We start from the raw sequence: 21,479 nt of genomic DNA, 5'->3' as shown, positions 1-21,479 counted from the left end.
AGTTCTAATTCCTGAAAAACAGCTCACACGCCCATTACCATGGGGCCCCAGGCTCCAGGGAGATGTTACCTATAGGAGCCTACTGGGAGTCAGGTAGCATATTGCCTAAGCAGCACAGTTAGCAATGGGTGGAACAGCCAAAAGCTACAATCAGTAGTTGACAAAAGGAAAAAAACTTTAGTACCTAGATACTTAATCATCAATGGCTAACTCTCTGCTGGTTTTACTAGTCACTGTTTAAACTTTATTTTTAACTAATTAAGTTAAAAAGTTACTTCCTCTATTGCACTTGGCAAATCTCAAGTGCTCAATAGCCACAGGTGGCTGATGCTATGACAATGGACTGCATAAATACAGAATTTCCAGCATCACAGAACATTCCATTGGACGGTACTGATCCAGATCCCTTATCCCAGAGAAGGGGGTCTTCCCCATGGCTGATCTGGGCATAGGTCACCCAGAGACCGTCTTACAGCTGGAATCTGTGGGTAAGTGACAATGTGGGAGAGCAGAAGTGCAGTAATCCCCTAGTAAAACAGATGTGCCTCTCGTTTCTGTCGACCTGCCCCAGGGACAGGGTGAAAGTGAAGATGTTGAGTCCCAATAGGACTTGGCTCCTTTTTCAGATGAGGTGATGGAAGCGAAGATGGGCCTTGCTCCTCCCTTCCACTGGGTCCTGGAGCTGGCTGTTGGGGGTTGTTGGTCATAACTTCCACGGGTCTCCTTCTGGCTGTCCGCTTGGCTGGTGGTTAGAGAAGGCAAGGACGACTTCACCTGCCAATCTCCATCTCACTCAGGGCCTTTGCTCACAGCTGATGCTCTATGAAATTGTCTAGGAGTTGCCTGTCACTGCAAACTGAGTTGTGTGGGCTTCTGAACCCCCCGCCCTCTCCCTATAAAGACTAAAAGGTGTTGTTTAATAAGTTCTTTTTTTGTGACAATCATGCTTATTTGCTCATACATGAGCCTCTGATTCTCAAACATTAATTTTTCCACTTGTGATAAACTGGCAGAGATGGGTGATTTAGACAGGCAATAACCCGCTAGTAAAATTACATTTTAATTTAGGCTGGCTGCTAAAGAGAAGCTCGCTAAAGCACATAAACACACAGAATGGGGCAGCACCCCAGCTTTAATCGAACTATCGTTCCACCCACCCTGTATTGCTGCCTTGTTCACTCTTTGTCGGGTACTTTCCCTTCCCTTCCATCTCACTCTTCAGTCTCCCTGGGTCCCTGGATCACAGCTTGCACTAAGTTCATTAGGAACCTTCCTTAAGGTCTCCCTTCCCTAGGCTCGGTCCCCTCCAAACACTCTGCAGCTAAATTCATTCACAAATATTTAGTGAGCATCTGCTGCCCTCAAAGAATTATGATCAAGTAGGCAGACACGTTGGTATAATGAAATAGATACGGATGTATAGTAATATATTGGAATATACCTACTGGGTAGATTCCTTTGGTAGCAAATGACAGACAACTCCTACTGGCTTAAGCTGAAAAAGGGAATTCGTTAGCTCACAAAGTCCAAGAGTATATCCTGAATTTTTAGTGGGACCTGACCCAGAGGCTCGCACAATGCTACCAGCAGACTCTTTCCCGCTTCCTCATTCCTTTCTTGCGCCCTTCATTTTGGCTTCATCCTCAGGCTGCATGTGCAGACAAGAAGGCTGCAGCAGCTCCAGATTATAGTGGAAACATGGATGCTTCTCCCTGGCGGCTCCTGTCACGTTCCAGGGTCCGTGCTGATCAGACAGACTCGGCTCCCACGGTCGCCTCTGAACTGTGGCTCCTTAGGGCTCTGACTGGCAAGACCTGGATCACATGGGCTACTCCTGAAATGGGGCGGAGAGGAGTCACAGAACTGTGGCAGAGAAGGGAGACTAGACGCTAAGTAGACAAAAAACAGCAAATGTCTCAGCAGTAGGAGCAAGACATTGAGAACAGGGGAAAACGTGCCTGAATCTGTCCGCAAGTCACAGAAGGCTTCAGAGCAGAGCGTAAACCTGTGTTGACTCTTGAAAAAAGAGCAGGAGTTTGCTGGGCAGGCAGGAAAAGGGATGAGAATGGGAGGGAGGGGATCCCAGCAGCGAGAATGGCCGAGGAAGTCACAAAAGAGAATGAATTGGGTTTCCATATTTTCGTACCAGGTGAAAAGCCTGATTAATAGCCGGGCTCTGGAGCCGTGGCCCCTGGTCTGAATCCCAAATCTGAAACTTACTAGCTGCATAATCTTGACTGGTTACTTAACCTTAGGTTACTTAGCAACTTAAATAACCTGGTTACGTAACCAGGGCGGTCCTCATGCCTCAGTTTCCCCATCTATAAAATTGGAAAAGTAATAGTACCCATCTCACAGAGTTGTTATCAGGATTAATTGAAATGTGTTAATACGTCTAAAGCACTTAGAATAGGGTCTGACACATAGAAAGTGCTAAAAACTTAGTAAAATAATGTGTTTATTGATTAATGCTGTGCTATAACATAGTTTAAAATAATGGCCTACAATTATTTTGTGTAATGCAGTACAAATTTGGTTTAAAAAAATCACAACAGAAGAACAATAAAACTTTGTCTTTCACATGATTATTTATACAGGTAACACTATATATAATATCAGACATAATCCCATTCCTTCTCACATATAAACTGCCCTCTATCCCATTATACTGTTGTCAAGCCTTTATCCCACAGTTCCACATTTTATACAAAGTGTAGTTTCTCTTTCCGGCTTTTGTTTCTTAGGGCCTAATCTTGCAGACTTATTTTAGCAAAATGTTGCTCAATTTAGCCCACCCAGCCTCATGAGACAAAAACCTGACCCGAACAACATCCAAGGAGAAGAACTGAACAGAACGTACACACAACCCACTCTGCCCTGTGTTCATTTTGTAAGGGTCAGCCTCTGAAATTGGGTCAATGGTCTTGTTATTCGTAGTCTGTGTGTTACATTTTCTTACTTAATGTGTACATAGTAGGGTTTTGGGCCAGATGTTCCCCTTATATTTCATTCTTTGGAAACCCTCCACCCTCCACCCTTAAGAAACAATGACTTTTGAAATGGTTTCAGCAAAAGGAAATATATCTTACTTGCAATGTTTTGTGCAGTGGGGGGAAGAAAGCAAGTCATAAAAAGCCCTGTGGTGAGGCCAGGATACAGGACAGTGCTCAGAAAGGATGAGCTATGGGGTCACACTGTCTGGGTTTGAACCCCAGGGTTCAAACTCTATCTGTTCCAAGCTGAGTGACTTGAGCAAATTACTTATTTATCAGAGCCTCAGTTTCCTCCTCTGCAAAATGGGAATGATGATAATGCCTACCTCATGGTCATAGCCAGCCCTCAAGAAGGCCCCCAATGATTCCCACCTCCTGGTATTTATGGCTTGATGGAATCCTTCCCATTGCCTCGGGGTTGGTCTGTGCGACCCATCGAATATGGCAGAAGTGATGGGGTGTCACTTTCAAGGCTCAATGATGCTAGCTTAAAGCTGGAAAGATAGCTTTCCAGTGGCTGCTAGTTCCCCCACTTCCAGGGGACAGGAAACCTCAATGAACTCCTGCCCTCATCACCAGGCCATGGTGGCGTGGACAGCCCCAGTGCACACAGGCATCTCATGTGAAATGTGATGGATTCATTCTTTAGAAATACATCTGTGGATTCAAGAAGTATCAGTTATTTTTCTGAATTTGCCTGTGATATCTAACTTTGTTCTTAACTGTCAACCTCATTGGAAGTAGTTTCCCTTTCAATTACCCATCCAAACTTTGCACGTTCATTCAGGAGGGGTTTCAAGAGTGAGATGGACACATGGCGCACAGCAATTATTTGCGTGCAGGCAGAAAATATGAAATCTCTAATTTTATTTCTATATCTGGTCTGTTTCACAGGCCTGACTTGTGAGATGCAATCATAAGCAACTACATTTTGTCCCTCTACCATTCCTTTAACTTTTCTCAGTGGGCTAGTGTTTCCTCTGCCCCTGGTTAAAACCTTCTGCAGCCTCATGACTTTTCTGGACACTCAGGTCATTCAAAGTTCTGGAGCCCCGTTTCACAGACTGCAGCCTCAGGGCCGAAGTTAGAATGTTAGCATAAGTGAGCAACAAGAAAATGGCAGAACTGACGGTTCTCCATTCTGCCACTCCAGATCAGTGGGCACACTGACTCAACAAACCAAACAATGATGCTCAAACCAGATCTGACAAGGAGGTAGCCCCCCCCGACCATGCAAATCAAAATTATTAAGATGCTTATTTAAAATAAGGATTTATATTCATTACCATTGACAATGAACCTCGCCCTCAATGCATTTTGTCCCTTAAGATATTCATTAATTATATTGGCACATGAGAGAATTAATAAACAGGAAAACAAACATTTACGGAGGGCATGCCCCCACAGTTTTACCGATAGTGGTCAGCAATAAAAAAAAAATAGAGACCCCTGCTTTATGCTTCCATGCAGCCCCAGTGCCACCAGGAAGATGCCCACTGAGCTCGCCACTGAATTCCTACAGCATCTTCGCATGGTCCACTGAATACCCTTTACTAATTCAGCCTCCCACTCTGATCTTTAGCATTTTCACCTTATGGTCTCCACTTTCCTGATGAGTTTATGAACTTCCCAGGGACAAGCAGGATCCATGCTGCTTGGTACCCACAAAAGGTGTCTGATAATACGGCAGAGTTGTAGTTATGCCCACTTTGGGCCAAGTTCGGGAATTCTGCAGTTACTCCTCTCCAAGTGAAGACCAAGGATTGGGGACGGGGGGACGAGGGGGAAGCAGAAATAAAAAAACTGAAAAGGATCTGGAAGATTCGCTCTGTTTGATTCCTTAAAGGGCAGAAATAAAAGCCAAATCCTTCACAAAATATCACTTAACTTCTCATTTTGTATTATTCTAGTTCCGTGATTCCTCTCAGAAATAAAGAAGCGGTATTTGAGGAGAGATGGAGAAATTCTGGGAACCCAAGCCCTCTTGGACGAAGCAGTAACCTCAGCTTCCGTGGTGCATCTTTGCTTTCTGCCGTCCTTCCTTCCTTTGTTCCTTCCTCCTTCTCCTCCCTTCTTTGACTCCTTTCGTGTCCACTGAGGACCCAGCATGTTGTCTGTACTAAGCCGGTGCTGTGAGAGTTAAAGAAACAGTAAGGTCTCCCTGTAAGACACCTGCCATCTTATCTCCTTTGGGAACAGAGAGAGAGGTTGGAAGAAACAAATGCAAACCAACTGAAAGGACAAGAACTACATACAGCTGATTGTCCTTATTGCAGTGATTATGTTCTACAGACCTGCCACAAACTAGTCAGTCGCGAACCAGTGCTCCCAGCAGAATACAGTAGGGTCCTGAGAACCTCTGGTCACAATACTTTCAGCAACCAATCAATACCTAACCTTGTTTTCTGTGTGTTTCTGTCTAAAGACGCCTTATTTAATACACGGTTGATTCATTAACATCGAACTCTCAGTCAACAGCCCTCTGACTAGTGCCTGAATGACATTTCTCTAACGCACGTGCGTTCCCCACGAGGCGCATCACAGCCTTCTTGAGCTTGGGGACACCAGACAGCACTTCAGGATTTTCTAGGAGGACATTTTAAACAGAGAAATCATAAACTAAAAGCACAAATATGTGAAAAATGCAACACGAAACAGACCGCAAACAGGGCACTTGTTACAGTTAAGGAGCAGAAACAAGAAGGTTGCCCAGGTGGCAACAGGAACCTTGAGCAACTCAAACTTTTCGCAGCTCTGCGCGTGTCCACAAATGACCACGAAAGGACTGCGAGTGTTGATTTTGGGGTAACAGATAAATTTTAGCAAGTAGACAAATTCATAAATATGAAATCTGTGAATAATGAGGGTTGACCATGGATATATGTGAGTGTGCATAAAGTTCCCATTCAGAAAAATTAAGGACCAAAAGAGAAAAGGAAATACATTGGGAAAAATTTTATGGAGAATAGGGGCAATGGACGGAGGTGAGAGACGTGGGGAGGGAGGGCCTTCCAGCCTCGTGCCCTGGATGAGGAGAGGTGAGCACGGTGAGGTGTGTGTTTCTGTGAGAAAGGAGGTGGAGTCTAGCTGGAGAAGGGGCTACACGGGAGCCAAGAGGGAGCAGCTTGGAAGGGAGGTGGAAGCCAGGTGGAAGGTAGGCGGACGTGTGTGATTCATCTTGAGAAATCCTGAGCCACATCTGCGGGAGAAGGTGAAGAGTAAGTCAGCTGTGTGAGTCTGACCTCGGTATGCTCAACTCCAAATACTAGGTAAGAGAGGCCTTTTAGAAGAGATGACAAAATAGCAGTTAGTTCTTCAAACACCAATTTGTAGAGGAGAAGAATGTTTAGGAGGAAAGACTTTTAGGGTGATCTTCGCTGAAAACATATTTCACAAGCAAGTAGCAATAACCTGTTCTGTTGGCAAAACAAGAGAAACTGGGCTCAAAGCCAGGATGAGACAGAAATGCTGCTTTTGAAGATGAAACCCTGTAGACATTTGTCAAAGCCCACTCATGCTTCAGACCATCAGAACAAAAGGTCTAAGTACCTGTTTTGATGAACTATCACTGGCTACTTCATAGGAAAAATATAAGTAGAGCTGGAATCTCTGAGTCAGAAAAAAACCCAGTACAGCTGAGTCTTGCAAGCAAGCACACTCACAAAAGGAGCAGAAGTGACTGTGGGGAAAATAAAGCATGGTCTAGACCAGCTGTCATGAAGAATTTTTTTCTTGTAACTTGAAAACAGCTTGCCTCCCTGCTTGATCCACCTTTCCCTGACTCGAGCTCGGGGGCTGTTGGGCTTGTGTCCATGACTCCAGAACTGGGGTTGCGGCACTGAATGGGTGCGGGTTTGGTGCAGTGGTCCCAAAGGGAGGGGACCTGGCATGGGTTAAGGGGTCCAAACTTCAAAGCAGCACATCAAAACTTGGCTACCGGGGCCGGTCCCGTGGCCGAGTGGTTAAGTTCGTGCGCTCTGCTTTGGCAGCCCAGGGTTTTGCTGGTTCGGATCCTGGGTGCAGATATGGCACCGCTCATCGGGCCATGCTGAGGCGGCGTCCCACATGCCACAACTAGAAGGAGCCACAACTAAAATATACAACGATGTACTGGGGGGATTTGGGGATAAAAAGCAGGAAGAAAAAAAAAAGATTGGCAACGGTTGTTAGCTCAGGTGCCAATCTTTAAAAAAACAAAAATCAAACAAACTTGGCTATAATTGTTTGCCAAAAGACATGTTCTGGGATGCCCACAGCAGCACGATTCATAATCACCCAGAACTAAAGGTCCATCCACAGGAGAAGGGATACATAAATCATCCTCCTCCCACACATGTTATACTAGTCAGCAATGAGAAGGCACAACCTGGAACGACACACGACAGTGTGGAGGAATCTCACACACATAATGAGCCAAAGAAGCTAGGCGTGAGAGTACCTGCTGTATGTCTGCATTTATACACAGGAAACATAGATAGCAAAACATATAGTAGACATATAGTATGTTACTGGAAGTCAGGCAGTGGTCACCCCTGGGGAGCGAGATTATAGACGCTGGAAGGGAATGCGAGGGGGGCGTCTACTGGGGTGGGGAAATGTTCTGTATCTAACCTGGGTGCTGACCGCACTGGCGAGTTCAATTTATAAAGTTCAGAGAGCTATACACTTCTGATATGTGCACTTTTACGAATGGAAAGTACGCTTCAAGGAGAATGTTTTTAAAGTGTTTGCCATTCCCAAGAGGGTGGTAAGGGCATCCTCTGTTACAAGGAAACCCATTGCCTCATGACATCAGAGGGCACGGAGCAGCTCAGAAGGTGGCTTTCTCTCTGCCCCAAAGTCAATACAGAATAAAGCACCGAATAAGAGGATGCCTGGAACCTCACGTGAAGTCTCATTTATTCATTTACACATTGGTCATTCAGACAACGTGCGCAGGGAGGGAAAACAGACCATCTGGGACTAAACGGCGCTCCATCTAGAAGGGGAGACTGACAGTGATGCACAGTGTGGCAGGTGCTGTGTCAGGATGACATTAGGGGATTAAGGGAGTACTGACTGGAGGGTCCAGGGCCGTGGACTCCAAGGGAAGGAGTCCTGACATGTTTGATTAACTCTTGAACTGAGTTTCCTCCAACCCCAGAAGCATCCTCTGAGCCTCAAGGCAGTGGTTTAATTTCCTGCGCACACCATCACTCGAGGCATCTTGTTAAGATGCGGATTCTGATGCAGCAGGCCCAGCAGGGCCTGACATCTGCATTTCTGATGAGGCTTTTAGGAGACACTCGAGCTGCTAGTCCTGGAACCACACTCTGTGGGGAAAGAGAGGAGGTGATGTGACCAGCAGTGATTGTCAGGCTCCAGTCCAGCACAGTTGGACAATCTATCTTGTTCAGGCCAGTCCCTCCCGAGGGCACAAGGGCACCAGAAGAGAAACAAAAGGCAGACCAGTGTGGGAAGAGATAGGGTGCCTGGCGAGGCTCTCCAGACCCTGCGTGCTGTCAGGCAGCCAGCCAAGGGCAGGAGGGAGAGAGAAAGGGAGTGGAGGGGGCGAGGGGCCGTCACTCACGCTACTTTACAAAAGTGGGAAAAAACTCTGTCTCACGCTGCTTTGACTGCTGCCCGCCCACCCCCCCACCCCCAGCTGTCCAACCTTTCCTTGACACGAAGAACAGACTGGAGGTGTGAATATAAATGTAAAATTCTTGAACAAGGCAAAACAGATTTAACAGGAAAATGGAGAAATGGGTCAGGGCTGCCTCAACCAATTGGTGAGCTAAACATGAAAAAAGGTGGCTGAAATCATATCTATTTGCTCACCCGTTGGAAGGAGGACATGAAGGGTGTCACATACACCTCATTCTGTTAGGGAAAGAGATTCTTCTAGACTCCAGCCCAGACTGCAGGAAGGGGAGGCAGCGTCCTGAGAGGGAAGAAGAGAGCCTGTCAAGGAGCAGTGGGGGGGCAAGGGGGGAGGGTTGTTGGGGGGGAGGACTTTCAGTTTAAGAAAGAGCAAGAGAAAGCAGACAAGCTGTGCTGTCCTGGACAAGCCAAGTTGAGCAGGGCTGAAGCAAGGGCGTGGACGGGACAGGCAGGACCAGCCCAGCAGCTCCAGAGAGTGTGAAGTCTGGAGTCACGAAGACTGTTTTTTTCTTTGTCTGTAGATTCTAGTTCTGGTGACCTTCATTTCTTTTAAACATCAGTAAATAACTTCTTTTGAATTGGTAATATATTCACATACCTCAAAATTCAAAAGGCTTAACAGGTGGTTCAGTTAAAATATCTACTTCTCACCTCTGTTTCTTAGCCACTCTACTTCTCCTACTCACTATACCATGAGTTTCTTGTGGGTATCTCCAGAAATATTTTACATAGATAGGAGCCGATTTTATATATAGTCTCCTCTTCCCTTTTACATAAAAAGAGAAAGACAACCATAATCAGATTCTATCAGACTCTGACCATATTGCCCCTTATCTCACCAGATATGTGCCCTGATTCTAATCGTCCTCTGGACCAACATCGACTCCACCTCTTCAGTCTCTCATCCCCTTGGTGTCCTCTCTTTGCCCAGCTCGCAAAATCACCCACAGGCAGCCACACCTACCAAAAAAGGCAGAGAATATCTATCAGAGATATTGATGACACCTTGAAGGATTTTAAGCAGGGTAGTGAGATGGTTAAATTAGAAAGAATACTTCAGCAGAAAACACAAGATAGAAGAAAGATTTATCTATAAACAACGTTTTTTTCAGACTTACAGAATAGTCCACAATAAAATGGTGGCAAATTGATAGACAAAGGTCTTAAGCACCTGGGGCAAAACTGATAAACCCATCCAACTGAGACTAGGTCTCTTAGTAAAGACTGAGTTCCCTGTGAATGATGGTAAACCAAAACTGGAAGTAGGCACAGTCCATAGGAGAGTTCCATGATGACCAGAGGCCTGCCTACTTCCAGCTCATAGCTCCTTCTATGTTGCTGCTCCACCATCCTCAGCACATGGTTCCAACCTCATGATACAATATGGCAGTTAGAGCTCCAGCCATCAAATCTGCATTCCAGATAAGAGAACAGAGAGAGTTTTTTTTTTTTAAAAAGTCTCTGTTAAGGACACTTCCTAGAAGTCATAATTGGTAATTCCACTTACCTTCCATTGGCCAGAACTTAGTTACATGGTCATAACTGAAAAAAAGGCTGGGAAATATAGTCTTCTGGGAGGCCAAGTGTCCAGGTAAATATCGAGGGTTTTACTACTAAGGATGAAGAGAAATACAGATATTGGGAAACAACTAATGGTCTCTACCATACCAGGAAAGAAGAAAGGCAGATTATTAAGTGTGCGAGGCATTGGATTAACTTGTAGGATTCTGAACCCCCAGAATTCTTCTTTCCCAAACACATCTCTGCTTCTGGCCTCATGCCTTGATTCCTGCTACTATGTTTACCTGGAAAGCTGCCCTCTTCACATTCCCCATCCTCAATCCTGCCGCTACCATTTTTCCTACTAAAATGCTGCCCATCCTTCAAGCCCCGTCTCAAATGCTGTATCACCCACGATGTTATTCCTGAGCTTCCCGAAAATGACAGAACTTGTCCCCCTAGAATTTCATTTATAGTTCTCCTTGCGCCTTCATCTTAAGACCATGCCCTCTTAGGTCATTGGCATAGCTGGGCACTAGAGTGTAAATTACCCAAAGGGAAGGCAGCGCCTTCCCTGACTCTGTTCTTGGTAGCATAGTGTAGTAGAGTGCACTTAATAAATATCTGCAAATTGCATTGACTATTTAAAGAAAGGCCTGTGTGAAGTAAGAGGGGAAAACAATGAGAAGTCTTTATGCCCTTTTAAGGAAAGCGTTAATGCACCAATTGCAATTTCCTGAATTTCAAAAATATAGATCATTGCTAATGTTGCCAACTCTCTTTAGCGGCCGGTTTTGGTGTGATCTGCTTCTCATTTCGCATGTCTTGGTTGCCTCTCATTTCACAGGCGTTCCTAAAAACTCTTGCTAACAAAACAAGAAAAAATAAGTATTAAAATTATCAAAATAGACCAAATAAAAGACAACTGAAATAATACGACTAGCTGAAATGTAACAAATGATCACTTTAGGCCAACCCCAGTGCTAAGCTCTTCACAGACATTATCTCACTTCATCCTTCCAACAGCCCATGGGGCAGAGGTGTCTCCAGGATCCTGAGGGGACCGACGCCTAGAAGGATTAAGGAACTTTTCCGGGTGAGCAAAGGAGCTGGAATACTTCCTGTTCATAGGGCTCTGTAAACACATATACTATTTCTTTTCATAAAACTTGATATAAATCATCTTTTTCATCCTTGCTAAAGTCTCCTTTTGTATATACACCTTGATAATATCCTTATTTTATAGAAGCGATGGAAAATTTCATTTTTTAAACTATTCTGAATCCACCAATGTATACGAGTTACACACCTATAGTTTGTGAATTGCTAATTTTATACACTCTCTATTTAGGGGGGTCAGTGGTATCTTAGAAAACAATTCCAACTGTATATCTATTTTTTGATTAATCTATGAATCAATCTGAGGAATTCATTTGTGGTTGTCTGCGGATATCTGTTCTTGAATGCAGTGGCATAAACTCTGTGGGTTCCTGGTAATCAATAATAGAAGATGATGATATTGACATTCTTTTAAAATAAACAAACTATCCTTTCTCCATAAAGAAGATAATTTGACTGTGTATTCTTTGAATAAGTCAATTCTATTCCATCATATTTGTCATCCTAGATTTGGTAACACCCAGAACACATTTTAGACCTCAAAAAAATGTTTGCAGCTGTCAACCCTGTCATGGATTCTTAGGCCCTGTAGAATTAGGATTTATGCACGTGTAAAGTATTGGAGTTCATAGTTTGGGATGTTTTTGTTTTGTTTTGTTTCTCTTTTGGCTTGCAGGGGCCAACCCAAGGACACCCAAATATAAAGCATCTTCCTCTGCAGCTGGAGCCATATTTAATTCTTAGATCACTCTGATACACAATGGAGCTGGCCAGCACGCTCCAATGCTCAGCTCATCAGATATCCCCCACACTTCTTGAATCTTCAATTCTCTCTTCTCTAGAAATCCTTTCACTTCTATATCTAAACATGTTTAAGTTTCTCTCGTCCTGAAAACATAAAAACACTTTCTCAATGCCGCATTCCTCTGTATTCCCTTTTCATCTTCCCTTCTCACTTTGGCCAAGCATCTCGACAGAGCAGCCTATGTTCTATTTCCCCTCTTCTCTTTTATTGCTCAACCCACTGCTTTCTGGCATCCACCTTCAACTAAACCTCAAAGGTCAACAAAAATACCACCCTCCCTACCGCTAACCTATCGCCAAATGCAAAGAAGACTTTTTACTTTTTATTTTAACAGCCTTCCAGGCTGCATTTGACATTGCAAGTTGGCGCTTTCTAGTTTATTTCATGAGTTCCTCTTATTCTACCTTCTACCCTTTTTAAAAATTTCAGTTTTACTGAGGTATAACCGACAAATAAAATCGTAAGGTATTTAAAGTGTACATCGTGGTGATTTGATATATGCATATATCATGAAATGAGTCCCCCCATCCTCCAGGCCTTTTTTATTAACTTTGAATGTTCTCCCAGCTTCCAACCTGTTTTCACTGCTCTTCTCTTTACACACTCTCCTTGGGCTGAGCTTACCCACTATCATAGTTTCACCCACCACATTATGTGATGTTCTCATATCTACCCGAAACTTCCCCAGAGCTATGGATTTAAATATCCAGGTGACTCAGTGACATCTTCACTTTGATTCCCATACATTCTCAAACTCCATATATCCAAAATTAAACTTAGATCTTCTCCACCTAAATCTGTCCTCTTCCTATAGTCTCTATCTTTGGTTAATGATTACCCAGCCACTGAAGCCAAAAATCTGAGAATCATTTTAGGCTCCTTCTTAATCTGTGAATCCACTTGTCTCTTAAGTATTCCTTCCATTCCTTCCTTGCTCTCTATCCTTACTCATTACTTGCCTATGTCGGGCCCCCAGCATCCTCTTCTTGGACTACTTTAATAATTTCCCAACTCTCCTGCCTCTGGTTCTAACACCTCATATCCATTCTCTGAATACCACCACTGTTCTCCTGATAACATGAATCTGACCATGTCACTCCCCTGCTTAAAATTCTTTAATGGGTCCCCCACTCATGCACTCAAGATTAAAAACCCAGTCCTGTCCTGTCCTCTTCCAATTTTTCCTGTTTCAACTCTGAAGTCCCATCCGAAAGGCAAGTCACCCTTCCATCCTTCCTTACCTTCTCCTGGATGGGCCCCAGAGCTGAGCTAGATGTCTCAGCCTGGCATTCCAATCTTGCAGCCAGAGCATACTCATATCATAGAATCCTCTCATTACAACACATCAAACTAATCTTCCTAAATTTCTAAAATGGGAATGTTGGCATATTTCGTTTTAGATCTCCAGGGCCTGGAAATGTACATAATTAGCACTTAAGACACACTTGTTGAACTGACAGACCTGAGCTTGCTTGTACTGGGTTGCCCACATGGCAAGTCAGCAACAAAAAAAACCTCTGAAAATGTCAGTCTTATAGTTAACTCGACGTTGACTACTTCTTTCCCATTAGCTTTTAAAACGTTTGTAAGAGGATTTCCATTTTCAAGCGTATTAAAAGGAAGAAAAAAAAGAAAGAGCTGTTTTGTGCCTCCCCGTCGGGGAATCGAACCCCGGTCTCCCGCGTGACAGGCGGGGATACTCACCACTATACTAACGAGGAACTGCACAAGCGCTGAGCTTCTGACAAGCCTCTTATCCCTTTTTTAGGCCGTCCCGGCCTTATCTGTAACCACCAATAGGTCTAACACTCTTCTATCACCGTTGCAGTTTCCACCGAAGTTCAACGGAACTGAAATGGAAGCGTTCCGTCGCTGTACTTCCAACCATTTCCGTTGGCCCACCTTTCCTCTAACTGCCCCAACTCCCCTCCTCTTCCTCTCTTCCCTTTTCGGGAGCAATCTCGGTTCTCCTCAGCGCCCCCTCGCCACACACACTCCCAGGGAACAAAGCGCACACCTTGCCGCGCTGCACCACGGAACTTGTAGTTCCTTTCAAGCCGTACCGTATTCTTCTCTCACTGTAAGAGACTTCCTTTCCCAGTGGGCGCCGCGAATCCCTCCGCTTCTTTACCTCCCTCCCTTCTCCTCTCGTTCTCAGTCGAGTAGTCTGGCAGCAGCGTGGTGGGGTTCGGATCGGTGTGTGGCACAACTCCCTAGAGTCATGCCCGAGGTGGTGGATACGTGCTCCTTGGCCTCTCCGGCTTCCGTCTGCCAGACCAAGCACCTGCACCTGCGCTGCAGCGTCGACTTTACCCGCCGGGTGCTGACCGGGACCGCGGCGCTCACGGTCCAGTCTCAGGAGGACAATCTGCGCAGCCTGGTACGGTGGGACGCGCGCCACTGCCCGCCTCTCCCCGGCCACCCGCCTCTAGTCCCTCACCCTGCTCCGGCCGCTTCCCAGCCCCGCGCCCCTGTCTGCTCCAGCATCCCTCGGTGCTCCTCCGCAGTCCGCAACCCTTATTCTGCACCTCCTCGCCAGCCCCCACTCATTCCTCAGCGTCCCCTTCTTCAGCGCCCCCCTCACCCCATATCGCCCCCTCCCAACCCCATTTACGTCTGTGCATCCCTCCCTCACCCGCTATGTATATGAACTTAAGTGTCTTCTCCACCTCTTCCCCCAAAGCCCCCTCCTCAGTCCCTGGGCACGTCCAGCGCCCCATCCACGCCCCACTCCTCACCCAGCGCTCAGGTTTCATTTTAGCAGGAATCTCCCCTGCCCCCATTATCCTAGTTCCCAGCGCTTAATCCCCCCTGTGGCCTCCCCGTTTCCTCGGCCTACAGCCCAGAACTCCCTCCTCAGGCCTCAGATTTGTTCCAGTCCCCAGCGCACCTTACTCACTCCACAGTCTCATCTAAGTCCCAGACCCTATAACCTGCCGATCCCTGGTCCCACTCTTCCCTCCCTGGCACCTTTATTTCAACCCGCAGGTCTGAAGGATACGACCGATTGTCGTCTTCCCTCAATCTGCCTGCCAGTCATTCTCAACCCCCTTAGGAGTCCCAGCCCAAGAACCCCTCTCTCCCCCATTCTTTCATACTTCCTGTCTCTACTAACTTTAGGTGCATCTATTGCTCCAGGATCATGGTCTTTCTTACTTTTGATTCTTGTCACCCTTCTCTTCTAATAATTTAAGGACAAGTGGGCCGTTCAAGCTTTCTAAGGATGTCTCAATAGGATGTATTAGTAGTTGGTTTCAAGGAGCAAGTAATTATTGCACTTCTTAGAAAATATGTGCAAGCCCTTAGAAAATTCTGCAAGCCCTCTAGCCAATTGAATGATGAAAAACTTGTTTAGATTTATGGAATGTTATTAAATTATTTTATCTCAACAACATAACCTGTTTTCAGTGTTCTTCCTCAGATTGTTTCATAGTATTTGGATTGTACTTTTCACCTGAAGAATTTCCTAGATGAGCATTTTAGAAATAAGAGGCACAGGAAAAGACCAGCCACAGTGTATTTTGCATAGAGTAGCGTGGTAATATCTGCTGTAGCTCAGCATGAAGCCACCAGATCATGTAGGTTGTAGGCTTTGATGGAGGGAAATCAGTAGAGTTAATTGGTGGGGCGTAATAATAAGTTTAGATAAGAATTGGTGATTTTCACGACTCTTTTTCCTGCTTGTGTAACAGGCCTGCATTTTGAGTTCATTAATATGAACTCATATAGCAAGCACGTAGCTTTCTTCCCTTTTGTGCTTTAACATTTTACTAGACTAATTCTGATTTGAACAATAGATGATTGCTCTATGTATTGATATGTAGTCATCAAAAGTATATAGGGAAGAAAATTAATAAAAGTATTATAAGCACAAAGGTAACTGCTTCCCTGTAGGTTGTACTTCTTGGAGTACCGTGCTGTCTTTTATTGCAGACAGCTTTGCCCAGGCAGGGTTGGCTGGACTCAAGTCCTATTTCAAGGCAGTCTCTCCTTTTATTAAAAGAAAGTGAATTTTGATAGCTCGTCACTGCTTAATATGACCCTGCACTCTCACCTGTTTTGTAAAAATGAAAGCTTTACCTTTGTTCCATGAGTAAGTAAGAGTTAGGTTGCTTAAATTTTCAAAACAATGTCCCTTCAATGTCCCACTCTAAAAACCTGCGCATTGTTTTTGCATTCCCCAAATCTCAAGAGAAGTAAGATTTTTAAATTATGATTTCTGGTTGGCATGTTTGTTTAATAAATTAGAGCCTGGAATTATAATAATCTTAGATTTTACACAAGGAAGGCTAGTTGTAGTACAGTGACATTTGTTTATAATTGCTTATTTATAAACAATAACCTGAGGCCAAGAGGTTGGTTTTATTTATTCGACATTAGCTTGTTTCTTTCCTTTAGTAGATTATGGACTCTTGAAGGTAGGGAATATGTTTCATGACTGTTTGTATCCCAGGTTCTTAGTATAGCACCTGGCATGTAGAGGACACTCAGAAGTTTGATGAATTAATGGGGGAATTCAACTAGAAAGCAGTGCCTAATCTTAAGTGGGCTGTGGTGATAATGGCGTTAATTGCATCTTGAAGGTGGGCTGGCGTCATACCTCGCCACCGCAGTAGAGAGGACCCAGTGCCAGTGCTGGCTGAGGACACCATGCGTCCTTTACCTTCTCCATTCTTGGAGTCCATGATGCTGGGGAGTGTTGAAGGAGCTCTAACAGCACTAATTCCCAGCTTTTCTGAAACTCCTCTAGAAATTTTGGGTTATTTGCACTGAAGGTTAGTACTCTTCCGTGATAAGTTTCAAGCATTTGTTTCTTTTATTGAAATGTTCAGTTTTTCAGGTGTTCTTTCAGTTCGTGTCTCAAAGAGGTTTTCATGTCTTGGCCGAGATGGTATACTAGTAATTGGCAGAGGCCAGGGACTGAACGCAGATCTTTCTGACTGCGGACTCTCCAATCTTCACAAAGTAAATGCCTGACCTGGGAATCTAATCAAGGTGTTGTTTTGGTTTCGGTTTTGTTCTTAATAACCCCATGGTTTTTTCATTACAGCATCCTGCAAATAACAAGGAGAAAATATAGAGACATAATAATGAAGGCTAAAGCTTTTTTATTTAAACCCTGCTTTGTTGCAGAAAGAATCTGAGACTGCTTAAAACAACATAACAGTGTAATAAGATTAAAAATAGTTAAAGAATTTGGAGGAAGAGAGAATAAGGACAGGAAAAACAAAACACATGACATAAAGCCCTAGACACAAAAGAAGAAGTGGGCCATGACGTTGACATGAAACTTCCCAGCAGCCTGTGCAAAAAGGGAATTGTTATATATTCCATGGCAACTGGCCAGCTGCTTAGAAGTAGAAGCAGCTGTACTTTTGGGGTGTTATTCAAAGAGGACACTGTAAGATAGAGTAAATTATATCCTCACTAACTTCCTACTCTTGGTAGGTCTGTTTCTTATAACTACTTATGGATATCTTGGCCTCATACATAGCTGCTGCTCAATAAAAATTTGTTGAAAAGTACTAATTCTGCCTTGACAACTTATCCAGTTTCCTTTGTTTTTCTTCCCTATTACTATTTTTGATCAATTGTTTAATAACATTTGTTAGTGAAATTTGGACAGGAATTTCTTAAGTGATCTGGGAATTACAGCTGAGGTTAGGACTGGAGATATACAGGGGTGGCTGTGTGTTGCTGTGATGCTCAAAGCTATGCCACTGGTCTTTCAATTACCAGCAGGGTCACCCCCAGTGGACAGGTTTCAGTGGAACTTCCAGATTAGAGAGACTAGAAAGAAGGACCTGGCCACCCACTTTCAAAAAAAGCATTTGTAACAACAACAGATCATTGTAATGTGGTACAGTAAATGCTACAGAAAAAAAAGAGTTGGGCTTACTCACAAAAAAGGCATAACAATAACCTTAGTTTTTTGAACAAATTTGAAAAGTTCAGGCAATACAGAAAATAGAATGTATTCCACTGGGAAGTGACCCAATTAATTCATCCTTATGGTTATAAGAGTAGTTATATACATAGATATTCACATCAAAGTTTTAAAACAAATCAGATATTCAGAAATAGGTACTAGAATATGAAGGGACAAAGGAGTAACTTATTCTTAATAAGAGATTAACCTAATAAAACCATATATTCTGAATATGCAAGTGCAGGAAGATAAATCAGTTCTACTAATTTAAGAGTAAGGGCAACAGTTGAGCTACCCCCAAAAAGAGAGTAACCTGAAAGAAGTAACTGCCCATTCCCATATGAGGGAAACAGATTTGGCTGCTCTTACAAAACAGGGAAAAAAAGTTAAACCAGGGCGGGAATTTCTTCCCAACCAAAAATTATTGACTCTAGAGAGGTGGGAATCAAATTAATGATTGCCCCTCTGACTTCCTGAGCTTATGGCCCACACACAGTTAACTAATATAAAAGAGAGGCAACTGGAAATGGTGTTTCTTGGCCATCTACCTCCCTAAGCTGTTCCAGGCCAGGTGTCAAGGAAAAGATGCCAGAGGCAAGGAGATCAGATAGTAGGCAGTTCTAAAGCAGGCCTGACCTAGGGTGGTGGTGGAAGGAAAGAAAAGAAAGTATGAGGCCAGTGTAAGAGAAAACCTTGGCGATTGGCTATGCGGGATTGGGAAGTGGAATCGTTGTGGATTCTTTGAATGTTTCAAACCTTAGGTACCCTGAGGAGATCTGTTAACAGAATAGAGAAATCAGGGGAGAGAGCTGATTTACAGGACATGATGGTGGCTTCATTTTCAGAATCTTTGGAAGCCTGCTGAATATGAGGCACTGTTTCCCATGGAAATGTGAAGCAGACAATTAGAGATATCCAGCTAGAGTCCTCGGGGAGGAGATACAACTGTAGCAATAGACTGGTAGTCATCTGTACAGGGGTACTAGTTGATGGTGCGTGCATGAGTGAGAACTAGGAATGAAGAATATGGTAAGAAAATCAAAGGCCCAACCAAGTCTAGAGCATTGGGACATGTCCATATTTAGGAGTTAGGAACGAGGAGGAGGAAAAAGCTTAGATAAGTAGAACCATTTATGTGTAAAGTCAAAGAAGTCACGGAAAGGACTTCAGACAGGTGGCGTGGTCCCTACGGGCTACGTGTGGACAAAGATCAAGGTTCTGGAACAGAAAAGACCTGTTGATCAGGAGGAGCTTTCAGTAGCAGAGGAGCTAGAAGCCAGATTGAAGAGGGGCAAGGAAGGAGAGATTGACGAGGAAGTGGAAATAGCAGCCATAGATTGCCCTGGGAGTTTAAGAAAGGAAAAGGAATAAGAGTTATCAGAGTGGACAGAAGGATCATTGAAGTTTTAAAAATGATATGGGAGGTTTGTTAGGGTGTTTGGAGACAGTGTTGTGGCATAGGAGGGTTGAAGATTCCAGAGTGAGAGATTAGTAGAGAGAGAAAGAAGGATGTGGTTTCTAGAGTTCAAAGAGAGGATTATTGGGATGGAAAACACTCAGGCACTTCCAGCCCAAAGCAGTTGTCCTTAGTTGGCCGTGGCAATAAATTTGTTCTCCCAATCCTCTATGGGGTCATTCGGTCAGAGCTGCCACACCAGGTTGGGCTTTTTCTAGATAAATAACGGCAATGTACAGCCTCCTCATTTGCCTAACAAGTGGCAGGGTTTGTTTTAATTTTTGGATATATGAAAGTACATAGGAGTTGGACGGTATGAATTCCAGGAAGAAATATGTGATGAGAGGTGTTGAGGAGTCATGGTGAAAGAAACAAGTTATAGGTCAACTTCTTCATAGCAGAGAAGTTTAAGTCTTAGAAGACAGAAGCAAAGGCATTTTAATTTAGGTTTGATTTTTATTTAAAGCCTAAAATTGGTGTGACTACCCCAGAATTACCTAACAATACATATGCACATTGTAGAACTCAAAAATTTTGGGGAGCTTAGGGTCCCAAGAGATGAGATCACCACTAACTTTTGACTTCTTTAATTCTTGTAATTTTATTCTCTATAAGCAACTAGTTCTATTCTGTAATTACTGTAGTTAACCTGACTAATATTAGTTTTCTCTGGTGTATAAAACTATTTTCTTATCATTCAAAAATATTAATTTAATTCTAGACTTTGGATACAAAGGACCTTACAATAGAAAAAGTGGTCATCAATGGACAAGAAGTCAAATATGCTCTTGGAGAAAAACAAAGTTACAAAGGATCACCAATGGAAATCTCTCTTCCAATTGCTCTGAGCAAGTATGAATGTTATCCTCTTTCTCTTTTATAGCTAAATAGTGGGGAAGATGTATTTTTAATCAATTTAGACGTTTTTCCTTTCCTAATTTTAGTTGGGTACATGTAGTCATTGGTACACTGCTCCTGCTGATCTGCTGTTCAGATTGAAGCTCGTAGTGAAAATTACATCTTCCTAAGATACTGGAGAAATTTATTGTATAAAATAAGAATAAGACTTTTGATAACTGTGACTGCTTTACTCCTCATTTGATTAATATCTAGAGTGATGATGGGAGCCTGCCATCTTAAGGAGGCATTTAGGGTCCCCGGGGAAGCTTTTATAAGCCACACATTTCGCCTTTTCCCCGGAAGCCAGCTGCTTTGATTAACAGAATAATAACAATGATGAACATAGAACTGTTTCTGTGCACCAATCTTGAGCTAAGTGCTTTAGATGCTTCTTTTATCTAATCCTTATGGTAACCCTAGGTGGTATGATCTGCCTTTTACAGATGAGGAAAGGGAACCTCTGAGAAATAAAGTCATTTATTCGAGAAAGTGGCAGCCAGAATTGTCATATTGGGAGTATATCCCACTCCTTAATGTGTTGGGAAGGGGAAAAAGGGTAGAAAAGCATTGGCCTAGACCAAGGATGATCTTCACCCACCTTTCAGTGGCCACTGTTTTCATGCCTTCTCTTGCCATTAACAAAAAGAAACACCCACACATAGCTTGTGAGGTAGATGTCTCTCGCCTCGTTCTACAGATGAAGAAACTATGGCATAGGAAAGGCAAATACTTTGCCTAGGTTCACTGCACCACTACGTGGTAGAGTCACGATTCTAACACAGGCCTGGCTGCTGGTCTCCACAGCTCCTGTTAGTTCCTTGTTATCAAACTATCTGGGGTGAAGAACCAGTTTTTGTGGTTGCCAATCTGTGACAGACTGATTCTTTTGTAAAATGCAATAAAAACCAATTCCCAGGAAGAAGAGCTTAAATGCAAGTACACATTTTTTATTACTAGATTCAAAATACAAATGACTCTAAAGGTTTCTACTTAGTTACTCTCAATTTCTTGACTTGTCTTGTCTAGTAACAGTTTGCAGACCAGCACTGCTCTATATCGTGCTCTGGCTCCCGCCGCTGTGGTAGTTGAAGTTCAGAAATTATTTCTTCTACTTTCCCACTCTCATAAAAGATG

General features: G+C 43.6%; 1 protein-coding gene, 2 long non-coding RNA genes and 1 other non-coding gene across 9 annotated transcripts in view; 2 read left to right on the top strand and 2 right to left on the bottom strand.

The window, feature by feature from the left end:
* Nucleotides 1-291: 291 nt before the first annotated feature.
* LOC103548700 (uncharacterized) lies at nt 292-5,384 on the top strand. Its single transcript, XR_544330.2, has 2 exons — nt 292-488; nt 4,904-5,384. It is a non-coding gene; the product is annotated as an uncharacterized lncRNA (long non-coding RNA).
* A 2,491-nt stretch (nt 5,385-7,875) lies between these two features.
* LOC103548701 (uncharacterized) lies at nt 7,876-14,430 on the bottom strand. Of its 5 annotated transcripts, none has more exons than XR_011534731.1 (6): nt 13,765-13,904; nt 10,144-11,002; nt 9,755-10,047; nt 9,476-9,596; nt 8,814-8,916; nt 7,876-8,305 (listed from the first exon to the last, which is right to left on the bottom strand). It is a non-coding gene; the product is annotated as an uncharacterized lncRNA (long non-coding RNA). The 5 variants fall into 5 exon arrangements; XR_011534732.1 differs by having other exon boundaries at nt 9,948-10,047; XR_011534735.1 differs by having other exon boundaries at nt 10,144-10,249; nt 13,765-13,900.
* On the bottom strand, nt 13,710-13,781 carry TRNAD-GUC (transfer RNA aspartic acid (anticodon GUC)). The gene has a single exon. It is a non-coding gene; the product is annotated as a tRNA-Asp (tRNA).
* LTA4H (leukotriene A4 hydrolase) overlaps nt 14,221-21,479 on the top strand; it is a 32,343-nt gene continuing 25,084 nt past the window's right edge. Inside the window, exons 1-2 of one of the 2 annotated variants that reach the window (XM_008516603.2) lie at nt 14,221-14,440; nt 20,167-20,297. In XM_008516603.2, coding sequence (XP_008514825.2) covers nt 14,282-14,440; nt 20,167-20,297 — 290 coding nt within the window. In that variant the 5' untranslated portion in view covers nt 14,221-14,281. The remainder of the gene's footprint in view (nt 14,441-20,166; nt 20,298-21,479) is intronic. The other variant, XM_008516605.2, reaches the window with a different exon arrangement.

This window comes from Equus przewalskii, chromosome 29 (assembly GCF_037783145.1).
Source record: "Equus przewalskii isolate Varuska chromosome 29, EquPr2, whole genome shotgun sequence".
Lineage (NCBI taxonomy): Eukaryota > Metazoa > Chordata > Mammalia > Perissodactyla > Equidae > Equus > Equus przewalskii.
Note: the sequence above shows the minus strand (reverse complement) of the source record. Positions and strands in the feature narration are given on the sequence as shown.